This window comes from Spinacia oleracea, chromosome 4 (assembly GCF_020520425.1).
Source record: "Spinacia oleracea cultivar Varoflay chromosome 4, BTI_SOV_V1, whole genome shotgun sequence".
Lineage (NCBI taxonomy): Eukaryota > Viridiplantae > Streptophyta > Magnoliopsida > Caryophyllales > Amaranthaceae > Spinacia > Spinacia oleracea.
This window is the reverse complement of record NC_079490.1, coordinates 70771243-70793274: the sequence shown is the minus strand read 5'-3', so window position 1 is coordinate 70793274 and position 22032 is coordinate 70771243. Positions and strand designations below refer to the sequence as shown.

At 38.8% G+C, this 22032-nt stretch overlaps 1 protein-coding gene across 3 annotated transcripts; it reads right to left on the bottom strand.

The window, feature by feature from the left end:
* Window positions 1-2949: 2949 nt before the first annotated feature.
* Window positions 2950-16855, bottom strand: LOC130459427 (uncharacterized). Of its 3 annotated transcripts, XM_056826797.1 has the most exons (4): window positions 16631-16855; window positions 16058-16307; window positions 4987-5044; window positions 2950-3788 (listed from the first exon to the last, which is right to left on the bottom strand). In XM_056826797.1, the coding sequence occupies exon 4, from the start codon at window positions 3616-3618 to the stop codon at window positions 3121-3123; it is 498 nt and encodes a 165-aa protein (XP_056682775.1). In that variant the 5' UTR covers window positions 3619-3788; window positions 4987-5044; window positions 16058-16307; window positions 16631-16855; the 3' UTR covers window positions 2950-3120. The 3 variants fall into 3 exon arrangements, with proteins under 3 accessions (XP_056682775.1, XP_056682776.1, XP_056682777.1); XM_056826798.1 differs by lacking the exon at window positions 16058-16307; XM_056826799.1 differs by lacking the exon at window positions 16058-16307 and having other exon boundaries at window positions 2950-3497.
* Between the last annotated feature and the right edge of the window lie 5177 nt (window positions 16856-22032).

Genomic DNA, 22032 nt, shown 5'->3' with positions numbered 1-22032 from the left:
ATTCTTGGCCCAACACTCAAATTCTCTATGGCCTAGTTTCTCACAAAACCTACAAACAACTTGGTTTCCATTACAGTCCCGTCCTAGGTGATTATTATGGCAACGTCTACACTCATAGACTCTCGTTCCATTCCCTGCATACTGATTCTTATCTCCGTTGTTGTTGTGGAAATTGTTTCTGTTTCCATCCTGATTTCCCCTGAACTGGAAATGATTATTTCCCTTGTTTCTCTTAAAGTTTCCTTGATTCTGTTGGCCACCACCTTGGTTTTGGTTACTGATACGTGTCGTTTAGCGTATTAAATTAAAACCTATTTTATACCTTCAAAAATATTAACAAGTAGTAAAAGGGTAAGAAAGGATCGATCCCACGAGGAGACTTATTAATCTACTGAATATCAAAGCTTAACCAGTGGAACTAAATTGAACATTATTTACATAAACTATATACAAATACTTACCTATTCACATAAAGAGGGGGGGTTGTGAAATTCCTACGAACCACTACTTGGTAATGGCTAAAAAAATGACTACTACTTACAATTACACAGAAAGTGACGACACAACTTAACCGATTCGGTTTATGGTTTTTCTACCAGATTAGATTCTTTAATCTTTGAAAATAATCAAACTTGAGGAATTAACCAATTTAATCCACTAGACTAACTGTAGAGACTTAAGTAACAAAGACTCCCGGTACTCCCTTATTTGTAATCAATTATGAACTAAGCCCAATTGATCCTAAACCACTCTAACTTACACAAATATGGTCGCAATCTGCATAATTTAGAAATTGGCAGCAATATAAACTTGGAGACATCATTATTCCTAATTAATCTAATCACATAAATGTTTAGGCTAATTAGATTGAGTTTACTTTCATAATCTATACTATCACCATGATCGCAGGCTCCATTATAAATTACGTGCTACTCATTATACGATCTAAACTAAGCCAAATCATATAATTAGCAATCAAATACAATCATACATAATGAAAGATAACAATCAAACATATAATTGTAATTTAATCAAAGTAAAAATAAGGAAACCCAATTCATAATTAAAACAGAATAATCACTCAAGTAGGTTGTAAAACCTCAACCAAAACTTCATACTAGAACTTAATCACTTAATATGACAAAGCAACATGGTAATTAAAGATGAGAAATTGGAACAATTGAGTAGAAGAAGAACTTATTATATCTTCAGATTAAGGACACCCAAGCTAGCTCCGGCTTCGACCCCGTAACTCGTCGTCGTCCTTCTTGACCTTGATTCGAGACTAAGCTCTCTCCAATGGCTGTCTTCTCCTTTTCCAATTACCCAATTTTGAACCCGATAATAACCCAATTACTCACGATATTTTTTTGTGGCTCTCGTATATGCCCTCTCTCTCTTCTCTTTGACAGTTTGAGCCGCAATTTATACCAAAGAAACCCTAATTTGACCGGAGATATCGGAAGTAGAAGATTAATATGGTGTGATTCTGTTGTTGTTGCGCCGAGAAGGAAGGCGAATAGCTTGCTACTGGTATGAAGAAGTCATTCAAAACCCACCCACGTATTGAATATTTAGGTGATGGTTATCTCCACTTAATTTGGAATGTAGTGGGGTTTCTTCCCTTAATTCCACGTATTGATTGTGTGGGTTTAATGGGCTTTGCAATAACTTGAGTGGAGATTTGGTTGTGCTTCACAATTTCTTTTAACGTAGCCTTATACTTGATAACCTTGGACTCTTCTATACTTTCCCGTATTAGTTGTAACCGTTAATGTCTCGTTTGAATCCAATGGGCTTCGGTTTTCTTCTCGAGCAATTACTACATGTAGCATAGACAAGTACTATTTAGGCTAATTTAACAATAAAATCTAAAAATAAGAAAAAAAATATACTTATAATTATTAAAAGTAACTAAAGACCCAAAATAATAGATTAAAAACGGCTATATAACTAAAATAAGGAAATAAATATATGTTAAATAATGCACTTATCAGTTACCAACATCCTTCCTCTTTTCACCAGTTCCATTCTTCCTTCGCTGCAGACCATACAAATGGGCAGCTTTCCCGTACAGGGTGTCAAGAGATGTGAAGATCTCTCCAACAAGCATCAATTGCAAATCCATAGTCAATCCACTCTCAAATCTCTGAGCTCTAAGCTCCTCCGTTGCCACCACTTCAGGCGCAAATCTAGATAGCTCTATGAACTTGGAATAGTATTCAGTTACAGACATCCCTTCCATTCTCAACTCGATGAACTCTTGGGCTTTCTGCTTCTTCAGGTATGATTGATAAGACTTGTTTCTCAAGGCTACTTTGAATAATTCCCATCCAAATCCAGGTGTAGCTCTCAAAGCGTTCTCACACCTTTGCCACCACAAATCAGCTTCTCCCCTAAGGTAAACACACAACACTATTAACCCTGAGGTTTTCTGGGCAATTCACAGCTAGGATAAGCTTATCGAACTCCCTTAGCCAGTTCTCAAGTACAGTTGGGTCTACTTCCCCTTTATACAAAGGAGGCTTACTTAGGACCACCTTCTTAAACATCTCACCAGCTGGATCAAGTCCCTGGTTATTCCTATTTAGTGCTAAGTTCTGCACTACTTCAGCTAGTTGTCTAACCACATCGGCAATACCTTGGGTAGTCATTTCCCTTCTCCTGAATAAAACAAAAGACTAACTTTAACAACTGGGTTCGGACGACGCCTTGCTAAAGCATTGCACTAACAATTCACACAATTAGCACAACATGCATGAAAATTTGGGACCCTTAGAGCAAGATAGGCGCCTATTAATGGGCCACTTTCTCTCTTTAATCCGCATCACAACGTGTAAGTGGTGAAGAATTGAACCACCTTGCAAGTACAATTTCATTGAACAAATACATGAAATTCTTTTGCGATAATCGCTCAAAGAAAACGTAAACTTAGAATTAGAGGTAAAAGAAAGAACTCTAAAATTTTATTACTTCAATGAGAAAATAATACATCCTTTGGGTCGTACTTTATTCGAGAAACCACAAAATGAACTACTAAACCATAAATAGTAGCTTGCTACTTTATTACTTCACTAAAAATTAAGCACTAGCTATTACATTAGAAAAGTCTTTAAAATGCTATTCTACTATCCATCCTCCTCTACGGACTGGTGGAGAGTGCTCATGGCCTTCAAAGTCATCAAAGTCTTCCTCCGGATCAGATTCATACTCCATATCCTCATTATTCTGTTGTAGCTCACTGTTCACTTCATCATTGTTAGTCTCAGGCTCAATTTCTGTCTCACTAGAGATCTCAATAGTAGGTTCAGGAATGATAGGATTAGGGTTTTCAATCTCAACAACATCATCATCACTATCCTCATCCATCTGAGTTTCCGTCTCATCATCTAGTCCTGTGAGATTGATGTTTTCCACTGTTTTACCATCCTCAAAACATTCCTCCGCAAGCTCTATAATAGTGGTCATAATCTCCAAGTCATATCTCCATCTGCCATCTGGAGTACCATACTTGTAATTGTTAGGAATACCATTGTCCAAATGCATATCACGAAACCGATTCTTAAGCTCTATGTATGGGTTCCTAGAGGGCAAGCAATGAATAACCATCTCGGCCATAACATTTTCCAACTTAAAACACAGGAATTACCAAGATAAGTAGTAGTAATAATATTAGTAGTCATGACTATAAATAGAGTTTATAAAATATGGAAGGAATAAACTCTCAACACGAATACCATGATAACTTCTCCCGCAAGTTATCTCTACAAACCTGCTTTATTAAAATTCTACTCCCCAACAACGCAAATGCAATTGATGGATCATCATAGGGTCATGAAGGCAAAGGCCATGACCAGAAGACATGAAGCACGAAGTCAGCAAAAGCTGAGTACGAACAAGCTAGAATAACATTCTATCCTAACATGCTTCACTCAACGAATTAATAATCCACATGAAAAAGCCATTTAATAAACAAATAAACATGGAGACAAGACTCGACAATTGACACGACTCTTGACTCATAGTTTAGTAAAGAAAGTAGCTTTGAACGGATCAAATAAAGTATCCCCAAAAGGAAAGAAAAGAGTGATGGGAGCCCACCATACACCAAACAACAACAAGTCGGACTCCTACCGACAGTCGGACCATACCGACGAAATTCCAATGCACAACTGCCTAAAACAAAAGAATGAAACAACGTCTTGTATTATTCAAGGAGTACAGGCTCTCCGACCAGACTCCCCCCATTGTTCATACTCAAGGTATATACGTTCCGAGAGTTTTGAAGCTCATTCGGGTTAAACTTTACGTTGATTAGTATGTTATGATCAAGGCGACTCAAGACTCTACACAAGACATAACATGCAAACAATTAAGCAATTAAACAACTCACAATGACACTTCATTTTAATCCTTTAGGACTTGTGATCAAACATAGGACTCAAGTGAAATTACTCCCATGGTTCTTTCTCAAAAACACTGTTTGAGTTAACCCGACATTGCCCATTAATAAGCGGGGTGTGCCCTTAGCACGAATTTTCCATAGTTCAATTCACAAAGACTCCCTAAACATATTCTACCCCTTGGTAGAATAAACAATGCACTCCGGCAATATTCAATAGGCTCAACATATGCTAGACATCCCGTACCATAGCATACTAATAATAACTTGCATGCGCATCACTCATACATGCAAACCAACTTGAACAACATGCTTGACATAATTCAACGATTATAAAAGTCCATAACATGATAGTTCAACAGAATCTATAAAGCATAATTCAATCCATAACATGCTCATTCACATAGATTCAATAATAATAATCACATGCTTGTCTACACATCAAACATGAATTCCGTAATATCATAACATTTTCATTCCCAATCATCAAACATGAATTCCCAACATATAAGTTCACATGATTCGCATTCAATACACTTCACAAAGTCCTCAAGGATGGGTGGTCACCCTAGTCTTGTACGTACCTGGAATACCTAAGTACGTGGGCCACTGTGCGAATCATGACTCACTAGAAATCACCTCCTATAAACACAAAAGAGAAACTTAATTACTATCCATGTTTTCTAAATTTCCAGCAACTATTTAAGAAACTAAAACCCTTAGTTTAATTAGAAATTAATCTTTATTCGTTAAATTAATAGTCTTAAATAGTCAACTCAAGTGCTAGTATAAAAACACTGACTTTTGAGCTTTAAAACCATTAAAAATCAACTTTTAAAAGCTTATAAACAATCTGAAAAATTAAGTTGATTCCCATAATTAAAATCGTCATTAAATTATGTGAATCAATCGCCTAATCAATTGGAATTAAAACCCTAATAATAGGTCATCATAAAAACCATGTTTTGACCTTAAAAATTGACACTTTATTAATTCATTAAATCTTAATATAATAATTTCAATCATTAAAATCAATCTCATCAATTTAAATACGACAATAATAAAGTACGGTGTTCATAACCGTTCCAATCATTTTAAATAACCCAAATAATTAAATAATCGTCATAATTTAAACAATTTAAAAACAGAAAATTAAAGTTTTAAAGTGTATAATTGATTATCACCAATCAACAACACACACACACACAAGTCAGGTTATGTGTTATTTTTGTGGGGCGTCGAGCAACAACAACAACAACACACGCAATAGCACCGCACGCAAGCAGCGCGGGCAGCAGCGCAACGAGGGGCGAGAGAGGGAGTGAGGCGCTGGGTGCTTGGGCACGCGACACAGCAGCAGCAGCGAGCACGAGGGCGATGCGGGCTGCGAGTGAGGCGAGGGAGTGGGCGATGAGGAGTGCGGCGCGCGCACGAGGCTGGGCACACACGAGCACACTCGTGCCTTGGGCTGCAAGCAAAGGGACGGACGAAGGGGTGTGGGTGCCGCAAGGAGAGAGGAGAGAGAGAGATTGCTGAAAATTTTGTGAGGGTTTAATGAGGGGGTGTATTGATATGTTCATATTTTATAGTGCTTTTACCCCCGTCCCTTAGTACTTTTTGATCTCAAATGAGCTCTTCGGAGCGATTTTTAGTACTAATGTGCTCCTTGTAGTGTGTTTGTAGTTTCAGGTTCATCATTGTAGGAATTACCATATTTTTATGCACTTCCTACTCATTTGAATCAATACAAGAGATTATGTACTTTCGAGAGCACAAACATTAAGTTAAAAGAGTTTTGAAGCAAAGCGAATAACGAAAGAAGTATTAAAATGAGTATAGTCCATTATTTTAATCATAACTCAAGTTCTACAACTCCAAATGAAGTAATTCCAATTGGGTTGGATTCTAGACTTCAATAGATTTCGAGCAAGTGGTCACTCGCCTAATTCTGACGAATAACGTAGGAGATATGGCGTTTTGAAGATAGAGGATCGTGCAGCTTCAACACGCGCCCGATCGGGCGGACTTCGCCCGATCCGGATCGGGCGGTCATTCTGGGCGCTGTTCTAGGCATTTCGCAACCGCCCGATCGGGAGGAATTCCGCCGATCGGGCGGACTTTCGCCCGATCGACCTGTTTGTCGAGCAGAATGCCCGATCGGGCAGCCTTTCGCCCGATCGGGCGACGCCAACCTCCTGCACTTATGCGCGTGTTTATTTCCGGTTTTTGGCTTGTATTTTGGGCAAATTATAGCTACTAGCCCCTTATATTTTTAGAGACATCTTATTTTCTAGTATGAGACCCTTAGTTTATTTTCTCTTAATCTAGTTTTCTCTCAAATTTGTTCCAAGCACTTATTTTTAGTTTCATCAAAGCTCCAATTTTTAGTTCATCCTTTTGTTCTACATTTAGGTATTGCTTTCTATTTTGCTTTATTAATTACTTTTGATCATGTTTTCCATTATGTTGATTACTTTGTTATTTGTTATTATGCTTGAGTAATTTATTTTCTAGGGTTTGGGGATCCTTGAATAACATGAAGGGATATTGAATAATTGTGATTGTTGGCATTGTAATTAATTCCTATTGATTGGTTTATTTCACTATACAATTAGATTTGCGCAAGTTTAATTGTGGTAGTTATGCAATATCAAGTTAAGATTCGAGAGATGCAATTTGATGTTTAGGCTTGTGTCAATAGGTGGAATTAGAGTTAATACGTAGCGAGAGCCCGTTAATTCTAAGTCTATGATTAGTATCGATTCGATAGAGCATGCTAGTCTAATTAATTACTTTGTTGATTATCGTGATTGTTAATTGTCCTGGATTGTTATTTGTTGGTGAACCTATGCCCTAGATTCTTTAATTCCTGAATTCTTAATTGTTTAATTATCGCAGTAGTCTTAGCAAACCATCAAACCAACTCTTGTTCCCAATAGTCTAGTTTAGTTGATTAATAGTAGAAAGAACATTGTTTCCATGTGGATTCGATCCTGACTTCCCTTGCTACCTAACTAGTGGACTTAGGTTTATTTTTGATAAGGTGATACGACTTTAGCCTGTCAAATTTTGGCGCCGCTGCCGGGGAAACGGTTTAATTTTCTGCTACTAATTTTATGATCTAGATTATTTTCTTGAGTCTCATAGAACTTCCTGTTCTTTGAGACCATGTATATATTTTATTTTCTTTAGTTTATTTTTTAATTTTTCTTTTAATTCCCCCCCCCCCCCCTGAAAATATGGATTATTATTCTTTCCCTCAATTCGTAAATGAGCCTTTTTGGGTGTATTTCGATAAGCTAAATGATTTTATTTGTTACCAAAATCTTAATCTTTGGGATTCTTGTGGTTTTGCTTATGGTGGTTTAAATGAGTATACAAGGAATGTGATAGAAAGTAGATTCAATGGTGATTTTCGAGCCTTGTCTTTGGATGATATGTGGGATTACTATATGTGGTTTGCAAGGGATTCCTATGAGCGTGAAATGGCCATTCATGTTACATGTGCTAATCAAAATTATGAGCATAATCTACATGTTTCTACCCCCTCTCCCTTGAATGCTTGTTATAATGAGGTGCGTTCTAATGTTTATGATAATCATGCCTATTCTAATGAATTCTCTAACCCTTGCATGAATATCAATGTTTTGCCTCATGATTCCACTATTGCTTCTCCCGTGTATTATTGTGAACCCTTGCCCAATCATGTTCAACCGAATCAGAAAGCAGGGATAGCTTCTTAGAGGAATTAAGAAGATTAAACTATGAGATTGAGATTCAGTGTACTAGATCTCAAGAGGCTACCAATGAGATTATTAAAGCTAGTAAGGCTACTCTTGAGAGATTTAGAAAAATTCAAGAAATTATTGAAAATAATGATTCGAGTTGTGTTGGGGATGAGGGTCAACTTAGTGAACCCATAGGCAACCAAGAGTGGGAGGAACTTATAACAGAGGTTGGGAATGAGTTGGATATGATGATGTGACTGTTGGACCAATGCATAAAGGATTTGTTGAAACTGAAAAGCCATATGTTATAGAGCAAGTCCATGAGGAAGTTGAAGTTGATAAAACCCTTGTTGTTGTGTCAACCCCTACCCCTCATATTCCAAGTCCAAGAAGGGTTATTCTTAGCCCCGTTTACACCGTCTCACTCCCCTTGTCTTTCCCCATAAAACCTTTGTTTGAGGATCTTCCTCCTCCCCACGAAAATCAAAAGCCCAATGACCCAATAGAGTGTGTTCCTCTTTGTGAATCTTTTGCAGGCACTTACAATACTTACAAAGAAGAGGTGGATGCTTTGCAGAGAGCTCTAAATGGTGAAGAGCCTGTCCACCATGAATTCCAAAACACAGAGAGAGCTATTTCATTGATCATTGAGGTTGAAGAATCAATAGTCTGCAAAAACAACTTCCATAAGGAGAGTATGCCTACTTTATCTTTTCCTTCCTTTTCTTATTCTTCTTTTATTATTGTTTTTTCTTTTTGTTCTTCTTCCTTTAGGCATCCTACTCCTTACTGGCATAGAGTTCATTCGGACTTTATGCAAATGTTGTTGTTGATTATCTTGCATGTCTTGTTGCACGAAAGTTGTGCGAGTGCGCATGACAAGCTGTTGCGCTCGTTGGTTGGTTATTTACTAACCAATCGCTTTGCGGGAGGCACATAAGAGTTGGAGCCGGAGGGGTTCAATGAAGATTGAAACCCTCGATCTCCACTCCTTCAAGCACTGAGGACATTGCTGAGTTTGGCTTGGGGGAGGTATGTGTTATTGCTTTCTAGAGTAGTTTATTGCTTTGAAAAAAAAATACAAAAATACGTTCCGATGAATACAATATCATGCTTCCCTGTGCCCCTTGATCGAAAATTGTTTTGATTCTTGGTATTTGATGATGAGCAATGTAGATGTGTTAGCCATGATTTGATATTCGATTGCTTTGATGCCTTAACATGAGTCAACTCTGACTAACTATTTGTGGACTTGGTGCTTGGCTAGTTAACTTGGTTAGGATGTGTGATAGCTTCCTGGTGTGTCATTGATTTTGAGTATTGGTTTGCAACTGTTAGTAGTGTTTTATGACTCATATACATGCACATTGTGGAGGACGAAGGCATTTTTTCTATTTAGGTAGCCTTCAGACGAATTTAGATACATTTGTTCCCTCCTTTTCTACCCATGTTGTTGCTTGTGCCCTTTATTCGGTGACTAGCCACATTACAAGCCTGTGAAAACCCCATTGGTTACTAGTCCCAAGCCTAGCTTGGGGGAGCTAATAGTAAGTGAGGTGAGGGAGTTGTAGTGTGTTACATTTTGAGCACAAATTGGGTGTTGAAAAAAGGAACTAAGGGAATTCTTCTTATCTTGTATGTTGTTTGAAAAGAAAAAAAATGAAGAGTGAAAGAGATGAGAAGGATGGGAAATGTGAAGGCCTCCAAAAAGAAAAAAAAAAAAAAAAAAGAGAGAAAGATTCGAGCAAGAAAAGAAAAGAAAATTTCATTATGCTCGAAAAATTTCAAAGCATGAATTCACTCAAGTATTGTAATTGCTTATCTTTATGAGTGATTGATTATAATTGTGAAAGAAGGCAAGAAAGCATGGTGTAGTTTGTTTGTTGTTTCATCATGTGTTGAGTGGGAGAGTTGTGGTCATCTCTTGTGATTGATCATGGGTTTTGCTAGGATTTATGCTCCCCAAAGCCAAGGCTTTAAGCTCACATTTTACCCAAATTTACCGCACCCTTACCTAAGCCTAACATTACAAGCTTTGAAGACCTTCCGACCTTTGTGCATAGAGTCATATTAATGTAAAAGTAGTTGTTTATCAATGCAAGTTATGACATGACATATTCCGAGTCGACTATTAGGTTGAGTGCATGTTCTTTTAAACACACGAGTGTTGTGAGTTTGGGAGGGCATTGTTCACATACATATTGGGAGGAGAGCGAACGAGTACATCTTTTACCCGCCACATAAATGAGTGAAGAGTGTGTGAGCACTAGTCTTGAATTCCATTGTGCAACTGTGGTTTGCTCTGCGTGACGGTTGTTAGGGAGGATTTGTGGTCGAATGGATTTGATTGGTTGGCATTGATGCATGCTTGTTGAATTTTACCTTGAATCGTATCCATTGTTTTGAGATGTGTTTGGGGTTAAGTTGATTTATGTATTCATCGATGATTTCTTTGCTTAGGGACAAGCAAAGATCTAGCTTGGGGGAGTTTGATATGTTCATATTTTATAGTGCCTTTACCCCCGTCCCTTAGTACTTTTTGATCTCAAATGAGCTCTTCGGAGCGATTTTTAGTACTAATGTGCTCCTTGTAGTGTGTTTGTAGTTTCAGGTTCATCATTGTAGGAATTACCATATTTTTATGCATTTCCTACTCATTTGAATCAATACAAGAGATTATGTACTTTCAAGAGCACAAACATTAAGTTGGAAGAGTTTTGAAGCAAAGCGAATAACGAAAGAAGTAGAAAAATGAGTATAGTCCATTATTTTAATCATAACTCAAGTTTTACAACTCCAAATGAAGTAATTCTAATTGGGTTGGATTCTAGACTTCAATAGCTTTCCAACAAGTGGTCACTCGCCTAATTCCGGCGAATAACGAAGGAGATATTGCGTTTTGAAGATAGAGGATCGTGCAGCTTCAACACGCGCCCGAGCGGGCGGACTTCGCACGATCCGGATCGGGCGGTCATTCTGGGCGCTGTTCTGGGCATTTCGCAACCGCCCGATCGGGAGGAATTCCGCCCAATCGGGCGAAAACCTGTTTGTCGAGCAGAATGCCCGATCGGGCAGCCTTTCGCCCGATCGGGCGACGCCAACCTCCTGCACTTATGCGCGTGTTTATTTCCGGTTTTTGGCTTGTATTTTGGGCAAACTATAGATACTAGCCCCTTATATTTTTAGAGACATCTTATTTTCTAGTATGAGACCCTTAGTTTATTTTCTCTTAATCTAGTTTTCTCTCAAATTTGTTCCAAGCACTTATTTTTAGTTTCAATCAAAGCTCCAATTTTTAGTTCATCCTTTTGTTCTAAATTTAGGTATTGCTTTCTATTTTGCTTTATTAATTACTTTTGATTATGTTTTCCATTATGTTGATTACTTTGTTATTTGTTATTATGCTTGAGTAATTTATTTTCTAGGGTTTGGGGATCCTTGAATAACATGAAGGGATATTGAATAATTGTGATTGTTGGCATTGTAATTAATTCCTATTGATTGGTTTATTTCACTATACAATTAGATTTGCGCAGGTTTAATTGTGGTAGTTATGCAATATCAAGTTAAGATTCGAGAGATGCAATTTGATGTTTAGGCTTGTGTCAATAGGTGGAATTAGAGTTAATACGTAGCGAGAGCCCGTTAATTCTAAGTCTATGATTAGTATCGATTCGAGAGAGCATACTAGTCTAATTAATTACTTTGTTGATTATCGTGATTGTTGATTGTCCTGGATTGTTATTTGTTGGTGAACCTATGCCCTAGATTCTTTAATTCCTGAATTCTTAATTGTTTAATTATCGCAGTAGTCTTAGCAAACCATTAAACCAACTCTTGTTCCCAATAGTCTAGTTTAGTTGATTAATAGTAGAAAGAACATTGTTTCCCTGTGGATTCGATCCTGACTTCCCTTGCTACCTAGCTAGTGGACTTAGGTTTATTTTTGATAAGGTGATACGACTTTAGCCTGTCATGTATTTATAGTTTTTCTCCCCCACATGGGATAGGTTTTGGTAGTTTGAGTTGGGCTTACTTCCGGGCTTAACTAGAATGAATCCTTGCAAGCTTTGTTGGGTTTGATCATGGAACTTTAAGTGGGCTTTGATTAAATTTAATTCGTTTTCAAAACACGACCCAACAAATCCCGATTAAATAAATTCGTTGACTTTATTCAATAAAAATACGATTTTCGTAATTAATTAAAAATAAAATACATTTAATTCTCATTAAATGGAATTAAATTCATAAAAATACTTTATAAATACAGAAAAATACGAGGTATTACAAGGACGCCCTTCCTTCAAGGCCTTCTCCACCTCCTCGTAATGATCGATGATTCGCTCGAACCAGCTGAAAGGACGCATGCTGGCGAACTCCGAGGTCCAGGCAAGCTCAATGCCGCCTCGAATCGACCTTTCCCCCAGCACGGCGGACTGGCTACGCACCTCCTTGGACCTGGCCACTTCCATGCGAGCCTCCTCCAGTGGTGACTCCAGTTGATTAAACTTGGTCTCAAGCTGCGCCAGCTCGTCCTCCTTCTGTTTGCGCTTCTCAGAGAGATCCTTAATCTCTTGGAAGTTCCTTTCAATTTGTTGAAGGCGTGTCGTATTCTCAGCACGAAGGGAAGCCAAAGAAGTGGCCAACGCGTCAACTGTTTCCTGCCTGGTAAGACGAAGCTCCTCCAGTCTAGCAAAATGCTGATCACCACATTGATTAGCAAGGGTGCGAGCTCTAGCCTCTTCATACACCAAGGCAGTGCGCCTCTTCTTCAGGGAGTCCAGCTGAATAAACATCTGCAAATGGCGGAGGTAAAATTTCGGAAGCTGAGGAAGATAAAGTTACCTCACTAAAGAAAGTAAAAACTTACATCTAATATAGAGGACTGCATAGCGGCAAGCCGGGTCTCCGCCGCCTCAGGAAGAGTCTCAGCATACTCTGGAGGGATGGCACTGCGCATGCTGTTCATGACCTTGACCCAGTCACGAGAAGAAAAGCGGCCTGGGGAAGGGATCTGATCCTACTCAGCATTTATAGCTTTTGAGGATCAGGTATTTCTATTGGAAAAACAACGGCCTTAGAATCCCTGGGAGAGACTATAGAACTGCCAGACGAAGAACGACAAGTGGTTACGATGTTGGAATAGAACTTACCACCCGAGTTCCTAGCCCTCTCTGCCGTCTTTGGAGGAATGTTCCGACGAACGTCTTCAGGAATTCCTCCAAGGGGATCAGCCTTTTGGGAACTGGAAGGGCCAAACTCTGTAGCCTTCGAAGTATCCTTGGGAAGCACCCTTTGACGCTTCGGAGACGCCCTCACCGTTGAAGGCGTCCCAAGAACCCCGAACTGGCTTGAAGCAGGGTTTCCCAGTCCCTCCGGCTTTGCGTCTGGAAGATGGTGCCGTGGTGGTGGTTGTCTTCCTTGACCCCTGGCAAGGTAAGATAACTCCAGTCATATACACTGAATAAATTATATATCCGAGAGGAGTCTAAAGCAAATTACCTTCTTATTTTACGCTAGAGGATCAAGCTGCGTGTCGGCCTACTCAGCGGCCTTCTGACGTTGCAGAGCCTTGAAGGTACTTGCCTCAAGCACCTCAGCTAGCCAAGATGGCATATCCACTCGGCCCTTGGCCGCGTCATCCAGCTTCTCCATGGCCTTGTCCGAGAAAGATGAAGACGTCAGAAAAGCATACAAAGAAAAAGCAACAAAAAACTCAGAATACAAAATATTACCCCTCGGCATATACGGACACAAGCCCACAGCCGAGAGGAAGGTAGAGTCGTCCAACTGATCTAGATGGGGCAACCACCCCTCAGGTATCCAAGCCGTCTTGGACCCTACTATGAGCGGCTTGGCCTTGAAGAGAGAAGAAATCTGTTTCCAGAGGCCGGCATAAACGGGGGGAAAGGAACCACTTCTTCCAACGAAGTTAGGTTGAAGCGTCCACCGCGTCATTCGTTTACACATCTCCAGGTCAGTAGTCTCGATGACTACCCACTTCTTCCGCCATTGGTGCCATTTGGACGCCTTACCCATAACCGTCCTATATGCTCCCCTGTAACTAAGGGCTAGCCAGCTCTCGGCGGCTTAAGGGACTTTGGACAGCGATGCTATCCGTAGAAACGCCGGGAAAGAAGGGGTGATGCCCTCAAGCTCACACCTAGCAATATATCCAAACACGCCGGCCCAAGAATTGGGGGACATCTGGTTCAACCCTATGTTGAAACCGTCCAACAACTCCACCACAAACGGGTGTGGAGGAAACCTATGCAGCTTCAAGAAGGAATTGTACACGGCAAACTCCCCTTCCACCAAGCCAAAACTGGTGCAGTCCATGCCTCCTGGCATGCAAAACTTGTATTCGGGGCCCAAGTTTAGAGACGCGCCATAGTCAGCCCCTTGCTCAGTCAAATAATGCAGCCACGTCTGAAGAGGGAAGATCTCACAGGGGTGAAGGTGGCCTTCTTCACTCTTGGACGGACCCGCTGTCGCGCCCTCTGCACGTTCGTTTACGGAGGCGTCCTCCTCCATGGGAGAACAAGATTCCCCCTCGAAGCATGAATCTTCACCTATTCGCACCATGATGTCCTGCACGGGCTGAAGAATTGGCTCAGGACGCGCGGGGCATAACTTTTGAAGTGAAGACGTCAAAACAACAGGTCACCGTCCTCCAAATTTGACCAGGCCGGCGTACCATAAACAGGGAAGGAAATTAAAATGAACAAAATCAACAAACAAGTTTCCACAAAAGAAAAGTTACCTGTTGGATTAAAGAAGGAACTTCCAAAGAAATTGAATTCCCAAAGATGAAAAATTCCAAGAACAAAGGATTGAAGGCAATGGTGGTACTACAACGCTCTCTGGTGGTTGAATGACGCCGAAAATCGCCTTCCCTTTGCTGCTCTCAAAAGATTTCTAGAAATGAGGGGGAAATTCACTTGAAATAGCCACTTATTTATAGAAGGGTAAGAAATGTTTACCATTGCCACGCGTCACTACAGCACAAGATAACCCAAGAGTAGTAAAAATTAACGTCAGTTTTCACTCCCCATGAGGGGCAAATGATGTGGACTTGGCGTACTTCCATAAGGGGCCCTAAGACAGGGGTAATCTGAGTATAGCCCATCTACATATGGCATATGGGTCCAAGGATTAAATGATGGACCAAACCTGTTTACTTAAACAATAGAAGGACGTTCCCTTTATAAAAGCCCAATTGATCCATGGCTAGGCCCAAGTCCAAAGAGTCCATCAGGCTCTACTCCACACTCTCACTCTTGGACACGTGTCCTACAGCTAGGGTTATGGGATCAATTCCCAAGGAACCCTAGCCTTATAAATAGTTCAGATCCCACGGTAAAAGAGGCATTCAATTCATTCCCACCTACCTAAAACTATCTTTGCTCTGCCTTCTCTCTAAAAATTACTTCTCTCTCTAGCTTATATTTACTTAGGCATCCGAGGGAATATTCCTACGGGAATATTCTTGTTTTGCAGGTTGCCAGAGGATCGTGCCAACTCATACTTGATACTTCGAGGAACGAGTGACACGTCATCACCGTAAAAGATCCCACAACAGTTAGATTGTTGAATTTCTAAAGAAACATGGGGAGGGGAAGGTGAAATTTCTTCCAACATTCTAAGAAGCTTCCTACCTTGAGTGGGTAAATACAGTGGTGAGTTGAAAAAGGACTCCAAAGGGCTAAACCTTAGGCTTCTTCTAAGACTCATACTCTTGATTGGACTTAGTGGATCAGGGGACTGAGAGAAAATAATGAGCACACAAGAATTAGTTTTATCCTTAGGTTATGTATATAAATTGTCAGGTTGTTTTGCACTTGAAATAGGTGAACAAGAATTTTGATTCTTATTGCCCCCGTTTATTGTGTGTCCATATAAAACTAGCATCATTAAGACAACTCACCCATATGTCAATCTCCATGTGTGGAATATCCTCAAACATTTGCATTAGTGTTTTGTCATCTTTCAATTCATTAGCCTTCTTTCCAAAGAAATAATGCAGTCTATGATATTTAGGGAGCTCAAAGCCTTTATTTTCAAACACTTCACACATGTCATTAATCACATCTATCAACAAACACCTATCGGTATCTTCAACCTTTATATCAACACAATACGCTCGATAATTTACTTTGATAATTCTCTCTGCCATCCTACACATTACAAAAAACACAAAATTATATACTATTCTCCCATAATCCATCAAACAAGAAAACCATAAATTACAAACCAAAAACCATACAATTTCATAAAACATTAACAAAACCTAACAATGACACTCATAAATCAAACAGCAGGCCACCGTAATCAAGAGCTTTTAAAACGTTAAACCCTGCCTTTTAATACAACATATAGATCTACAATTTTAAATCATATAATCAAGTACAAAATGGGATATTTACGCTATTTTATGTACAAAATTCAGATCATCTTCATCAACAATTTAAAACAACGAATTAGGGTTTACATATAATACCTGAATTTAAGTTTTTAAACCACCTTCACTGTCGACTTGATGAATTTCAACCTCTTGTTGCACTCCACCTTCAATTAGTATCTTCTTTCATTGTTAATTTTCTTTTTCAATTTGGTAATTAATGTTGGGCAACTTAGGGGGAAATAAATGAAGGAGAAGCGGAGGGGTATGGTGAAATGTGGAGTAAGAAAATGGAAGAGGTAGGGTAATGCACTAATACGTGGAATGTGAAAATTGGGTAGTGACGTTATTAATAAGAGCACGTGGGTACACCGTGTATATTTTAAAATGGATGGGTACAATATAGAAAACAAGAAAGTATATGGGTACAACGTAGAAAAACAATAAATTTTCATGTTAAAAAATAGAATGAAGTAATGGTTAAAAATATTATGAAACGGACTAAAATGAAAAGGGTGTAATATCAGTTTGAAACTGGTAGTACTCCATAGTAGGAAACTCACCCTTTTTTAACGAGCATAATGAAATATACGTACTATTCATTGATCGGCCCCGGGCTACTCTACTTCATGTTTTTCTTTGGAACTATTCTTTCTCATACGACTGTTAGTCTGTTACCTTCGATTCTCTACAATTGCATGAAATTTTCTTCACTAAGAAAATATGAAGATATGAAGTGATCATATTTAAAGAAAACTGAGTAGTACTACCTCCCTTTATTTTTTTCCTATGAAATATCAAAAACATTAGAAACTCAGTTCTTTAATACTACATCCGTCCCTTAATACTCGTACCTCTTTCATTTTTGGGTCATCCCTTGCTATCCACGAGACGACATTGAAGCTAACAACAATAAGATCTGCCCGCAAGGTCATTCGGGCGTCATAAACCCAACCTGAGTATGGCGTAAGCTAGAAACTGTTAGGTTATGATACATATGATATTACATAAATCATGCGGAAACAACCATTAACCCAGGATTACATATTATTTACACATAATCATATAGCATAATTTAGATGCATACTCTTTGTTGCGTGCCCTCCCTAGCTGCGCCCGAACCGAACAAGAACAAGTCTTTAGGACTCCAAGTGTCGTCCCTCCGTAGATAGTCCACAGCACGTCCGGATCCGCCTTAAGATTGACCAACTAGAATCGCCCTTAAGGTACTAGAATTTTCGGCACTTTTGAGCAAGATGTGTGGCTGAATTTTTCTCTCAAAAACTCACTTTGAATATTTTTAAAACTCGTTATAAATTGTGAACCCAGGCCACATATTTATAGGGTTATGGAAAGGGAATTGGAATCCTATTCAGATACAAATTAATTAAACCTAGAATCCTACAAGAACTCTAATTTAATTATTTTATCAAATAGAATTAGGAATTTAATCATTAACCGAACTCTGCACGTTTTAGGAAACGTGCACGAACACAAACACTTACGCACACACACACGGCAGCCTCGATGGGCCGCCCATGCGTGCGTGCGAGCAGCAGCCCACGCAGCGAGGCCTGCGCGAGCCACAAGCCCACGCAAGCACCCGCGCGCGCTGCGCGCGCTGTGCGCGCTGCCACGGCCTGCTGGGCCTGGCCTTGCGCTGGGCCTGGCGTGGCTGTTTGTGCGGCGCGCTTGGCTTGCTGGGCGATGGCCTGGCTTCGTGCTGGGCCTCGTCCGGCAGGCCTCGTCCGATGCTTTATTCGTACGATACGCTTCCGATTAAATTTCCGATTCCGGAATTCATTTCCGATACGAACAATATTTAACATTTCCGATTCCGGAATTAATTTCCGTTTCGAACAAATATTTAATATTTCCGTTTCCGGAATTATTTTCCGATTCCGGTAATATTTCCGATTCTGACAATATTTCCGTTTCCGGCAATATTTCCGATTCTGGTAATATTTCCATTTCCGGTAATATTTTCCGATACGTACCATGTTTCCGTTTCCGGCAACATCTACGACTTGGATAATATTTATATTTCCGATACGATCCATATTTCCGTTTCCGGTAATATCATCGTTTCCGGAGTATTCATTTCTTGCCTGTGACGATCTCAGCTCCCACTGAAACCAAGATCCGTCGATTCCGAATATCCATAGATAGAGTATTTAATGCCATTAAATACTTGATCCGTTTACGTACTATTTGTGTGACCCTACGGGTTCAGTCAAGAGTAAGCTGTGGATTAATATCATTAATTCCACTTGAACTGAAGCGGCCTCTAGCTAGGCATTCAGCTCACTTGATCTCACTGAATTATTAACTTGTTAATTAATACTGAACCGCATTTATTAGACTTATCATAGAATGCATACTTGGACCAAGGGCATTATTTCCTTCAGTCTCCCACTTGTCCTTAGGGACAAGTGTGCATTTCCTAATTCCTTTGTCGCTCGATGCTTGCTCTTGAACATAAGGTAAGAGTTGTCATCCTTATTATGTCCAGAGGTGTTCCTCGGTTTCAGAGTTCAACTGATCAAATAAACAGATAATCATAGCCTATGATTCATCCGAGCACGGCCATGCATTTCACAGTTTCTAGCTCTCCGAGTGGCCTTGTACAACTTTTAAGCATCTCATCCCGATTTATGGGAGGACAATCCCAATCTTGCGATCTTGAGATTAGACTTCGTTTGATAGGTGATTACCTGAGCGTTGCCTTTATAGCCTCCTTTTACGGTGCGACGGTTGGTCAACGTCAAAGCAACCAGTTCTCAAACAAGTAATCTCAAATCACTCAGGTATTGAGGATTTAGTGTCTAATAATTTTAATGAAATTTACTTATGACAGATTTTCATCTCTTACAGTAAAGTTTCATAGGTCTTGTCCGATACTAGTCTTCCCAAAGTAAGTATCTATGCAAATGATTATGACATTGCCATGTCCACATAGTTCAAGAAACAGAACTACTAGTCATCTTGCATTCTAGTCGTCTAACGTTTTCTATGCGTCCAATTTTATAGAAAACTCCGACTAGGGACCATTTTCAACTTTTGACATTCAAGTTCACTTGATAGACATTTCTTAGTCACAGGACTGGTCCTGACAGTCTATCTTGAATATATTGTCAAATTGAAGGGACTCATCATTTAATACTAAACCAAGATTAAATGGAATATGAAAACACATTTCATATATGATAAATGTTCAACCCCAATGTTTTACAACCATGGGCCTCTAACCCATCTTTAAAACATTTCATGGAATTCAAAGCTATGTTTGATTTCCAGTGCTACAACGTGAGTGTTGCTTCTCACTTGTTGCATAGGTTTAGTTATCATGCTTTGCCAATCTTAATATCCTTTTCATCGAATGTTCTTCGAGATATGATGATAAGATCTTTTGAGTTTGTTTATTATGTGATCTAGTCTTTCTTACTTCGATAGTGGTTCTACGCATTTTGCAATGAAGAATCATCAAGTTAGCAGACATGTGATCCACCCAAGTTCAATGAAGAACTCATTAATATAAACAACTCTGTTTTATTGCTTCTTAGGCAATAAGTACTTTTACTTCAACTGTTTAGGTTGCTAGTGATGCTTTGTTTGGATTTGCTTATCCAAGCAGTTCACAGATATGTGGAAGACTTTCCAGCTATATCTTAGAACATATTTAATTTCCCACGCAACAACTCATGGTCTTCAATCCATGTTGCCATTTCAAAACACGATGCTCTTTAGCTCGTCCTTGTCAATGGTTAACTCCAAAGGGTCTTGCTTGATCCTTTGCCAGTGTTTATGCGTGTAGCATCAATATTTAGCATATCTTTATTTCCTTGAATCAAGAAGTAATCCTATGTACCTTTTCAGGTACCATAAGTTTTTCTTGATCTCAATCTAATTGGTCTTCACTTAGATCAATAGAGATTGGTATATGTTCGTCATGCCTAAAGTCATACGATACGTTTTTGGCGATCCTTATATTATATCATACATGATAAATTCTTTTGTAGAATAATTCCCAATTGAATTCTATTCATGTAACTTTAGCTCATTCAATTTCAGTAGATACTGAATCCAGCTAAATTCTTTGACATATAATATAGGTGAAGAATCTCATTAGATTCTTTGATGTTAACTTAGTAAATGCTTATACATAGTTCAAACATCCTTTACTTAGATTTATTCACATGGGTCGAATATCTCCAATGGAGACTTTCGTGTTTGATTTAGTAAATGCCATTACTTAATCCAAAATAATATCATAAGATCTTTGTAAATAGATCTTAATACCCAGTATGTACTAAGTTTCGCCATGGTCCATTATTGATGAATAATTTCAAATCTAAGTCATTAGCATTTGAATGTTATTTCACAATAGAGAGATATGTGTGTGATACACATAGGACCAATTAAGTTTTAAGTACTCCCACTAAACTTCTTATATATCTATAAGAATCATGTATATTTTATGAAACTAAAATACTTATTAGTTTCACTAAAATACAGTTCCAATTCCCAATTGCTTGCTTAAATCTGTACTTAGATTTTATAAGCTAGCTTTCCTTTTCAAGCATTTATTTGGATCCACAAACTCTATGACATACCATGTACATATTGTATTCCATCATTTGATTGAGGAATACGTTTTGTCATCCAATTGCCATATGTACCAATATGCAATCATTGCTTGAATTATAGACTTAAGCATTACGATTTTGCATGAGGTTTCAACACAATCCATGCCATGAATTTGCTTGTAACCTTTAGCAACTAATCTAGCTTTGTGTGTGAACACAATTCCATGTTTGATGGTTTTTATCCTTAAAACAAACTTGCAACCAATAGGTGTGAAACTATTCTTGCAAATCAACAAAATTTCAATTTTGTCATCAAAACATTGAGTATGTTTTATGGCCTCTAACCATTTAAAACATTTGAGTCTATATATGGCCTCTAACCATTTTAGGGAATCTGGGTTTCGTCATAGCTTTCTTACAAGTCACAAACTCATTAATCTACATGATAATAGTTTGACTGCAAGTTGTAGGTTTCTTCACTATTTAATAGAAGAATCTCATAGTTTCATAGACCTGATCTCTATGTTTCTTCACTATCTAATAGAAGAATCTCATAGTTTCAGTGACTTGAATTCTATGCCTACTTGGGTATAGAACATCAAACAATAGAATATCAATAGCCACTTGAAAGTCCTTTGAATATTCTGTTCTCCTTGAAGCACTTGTAAAGTCTTCTAAGAGATATCTATTCTTTAAAGCCACTTCTAAAGTCCTTAAAGAATAAGTTCGGATTTTCTGAAGCACTTCGAAAAGCCTCCGGAATGTCCGTTTATGTTTGTTGTTCGCCTCGAAAACTTTCGAGGTCTATTTTCTCCCACTTGTCATTTTGGAAACGAATCTCCAAAAGGACATTATTTCGAGCAAACAAACATTATGTTCTCAAAAATTCGTGGTAGAAACAATACCCTTGTGTCT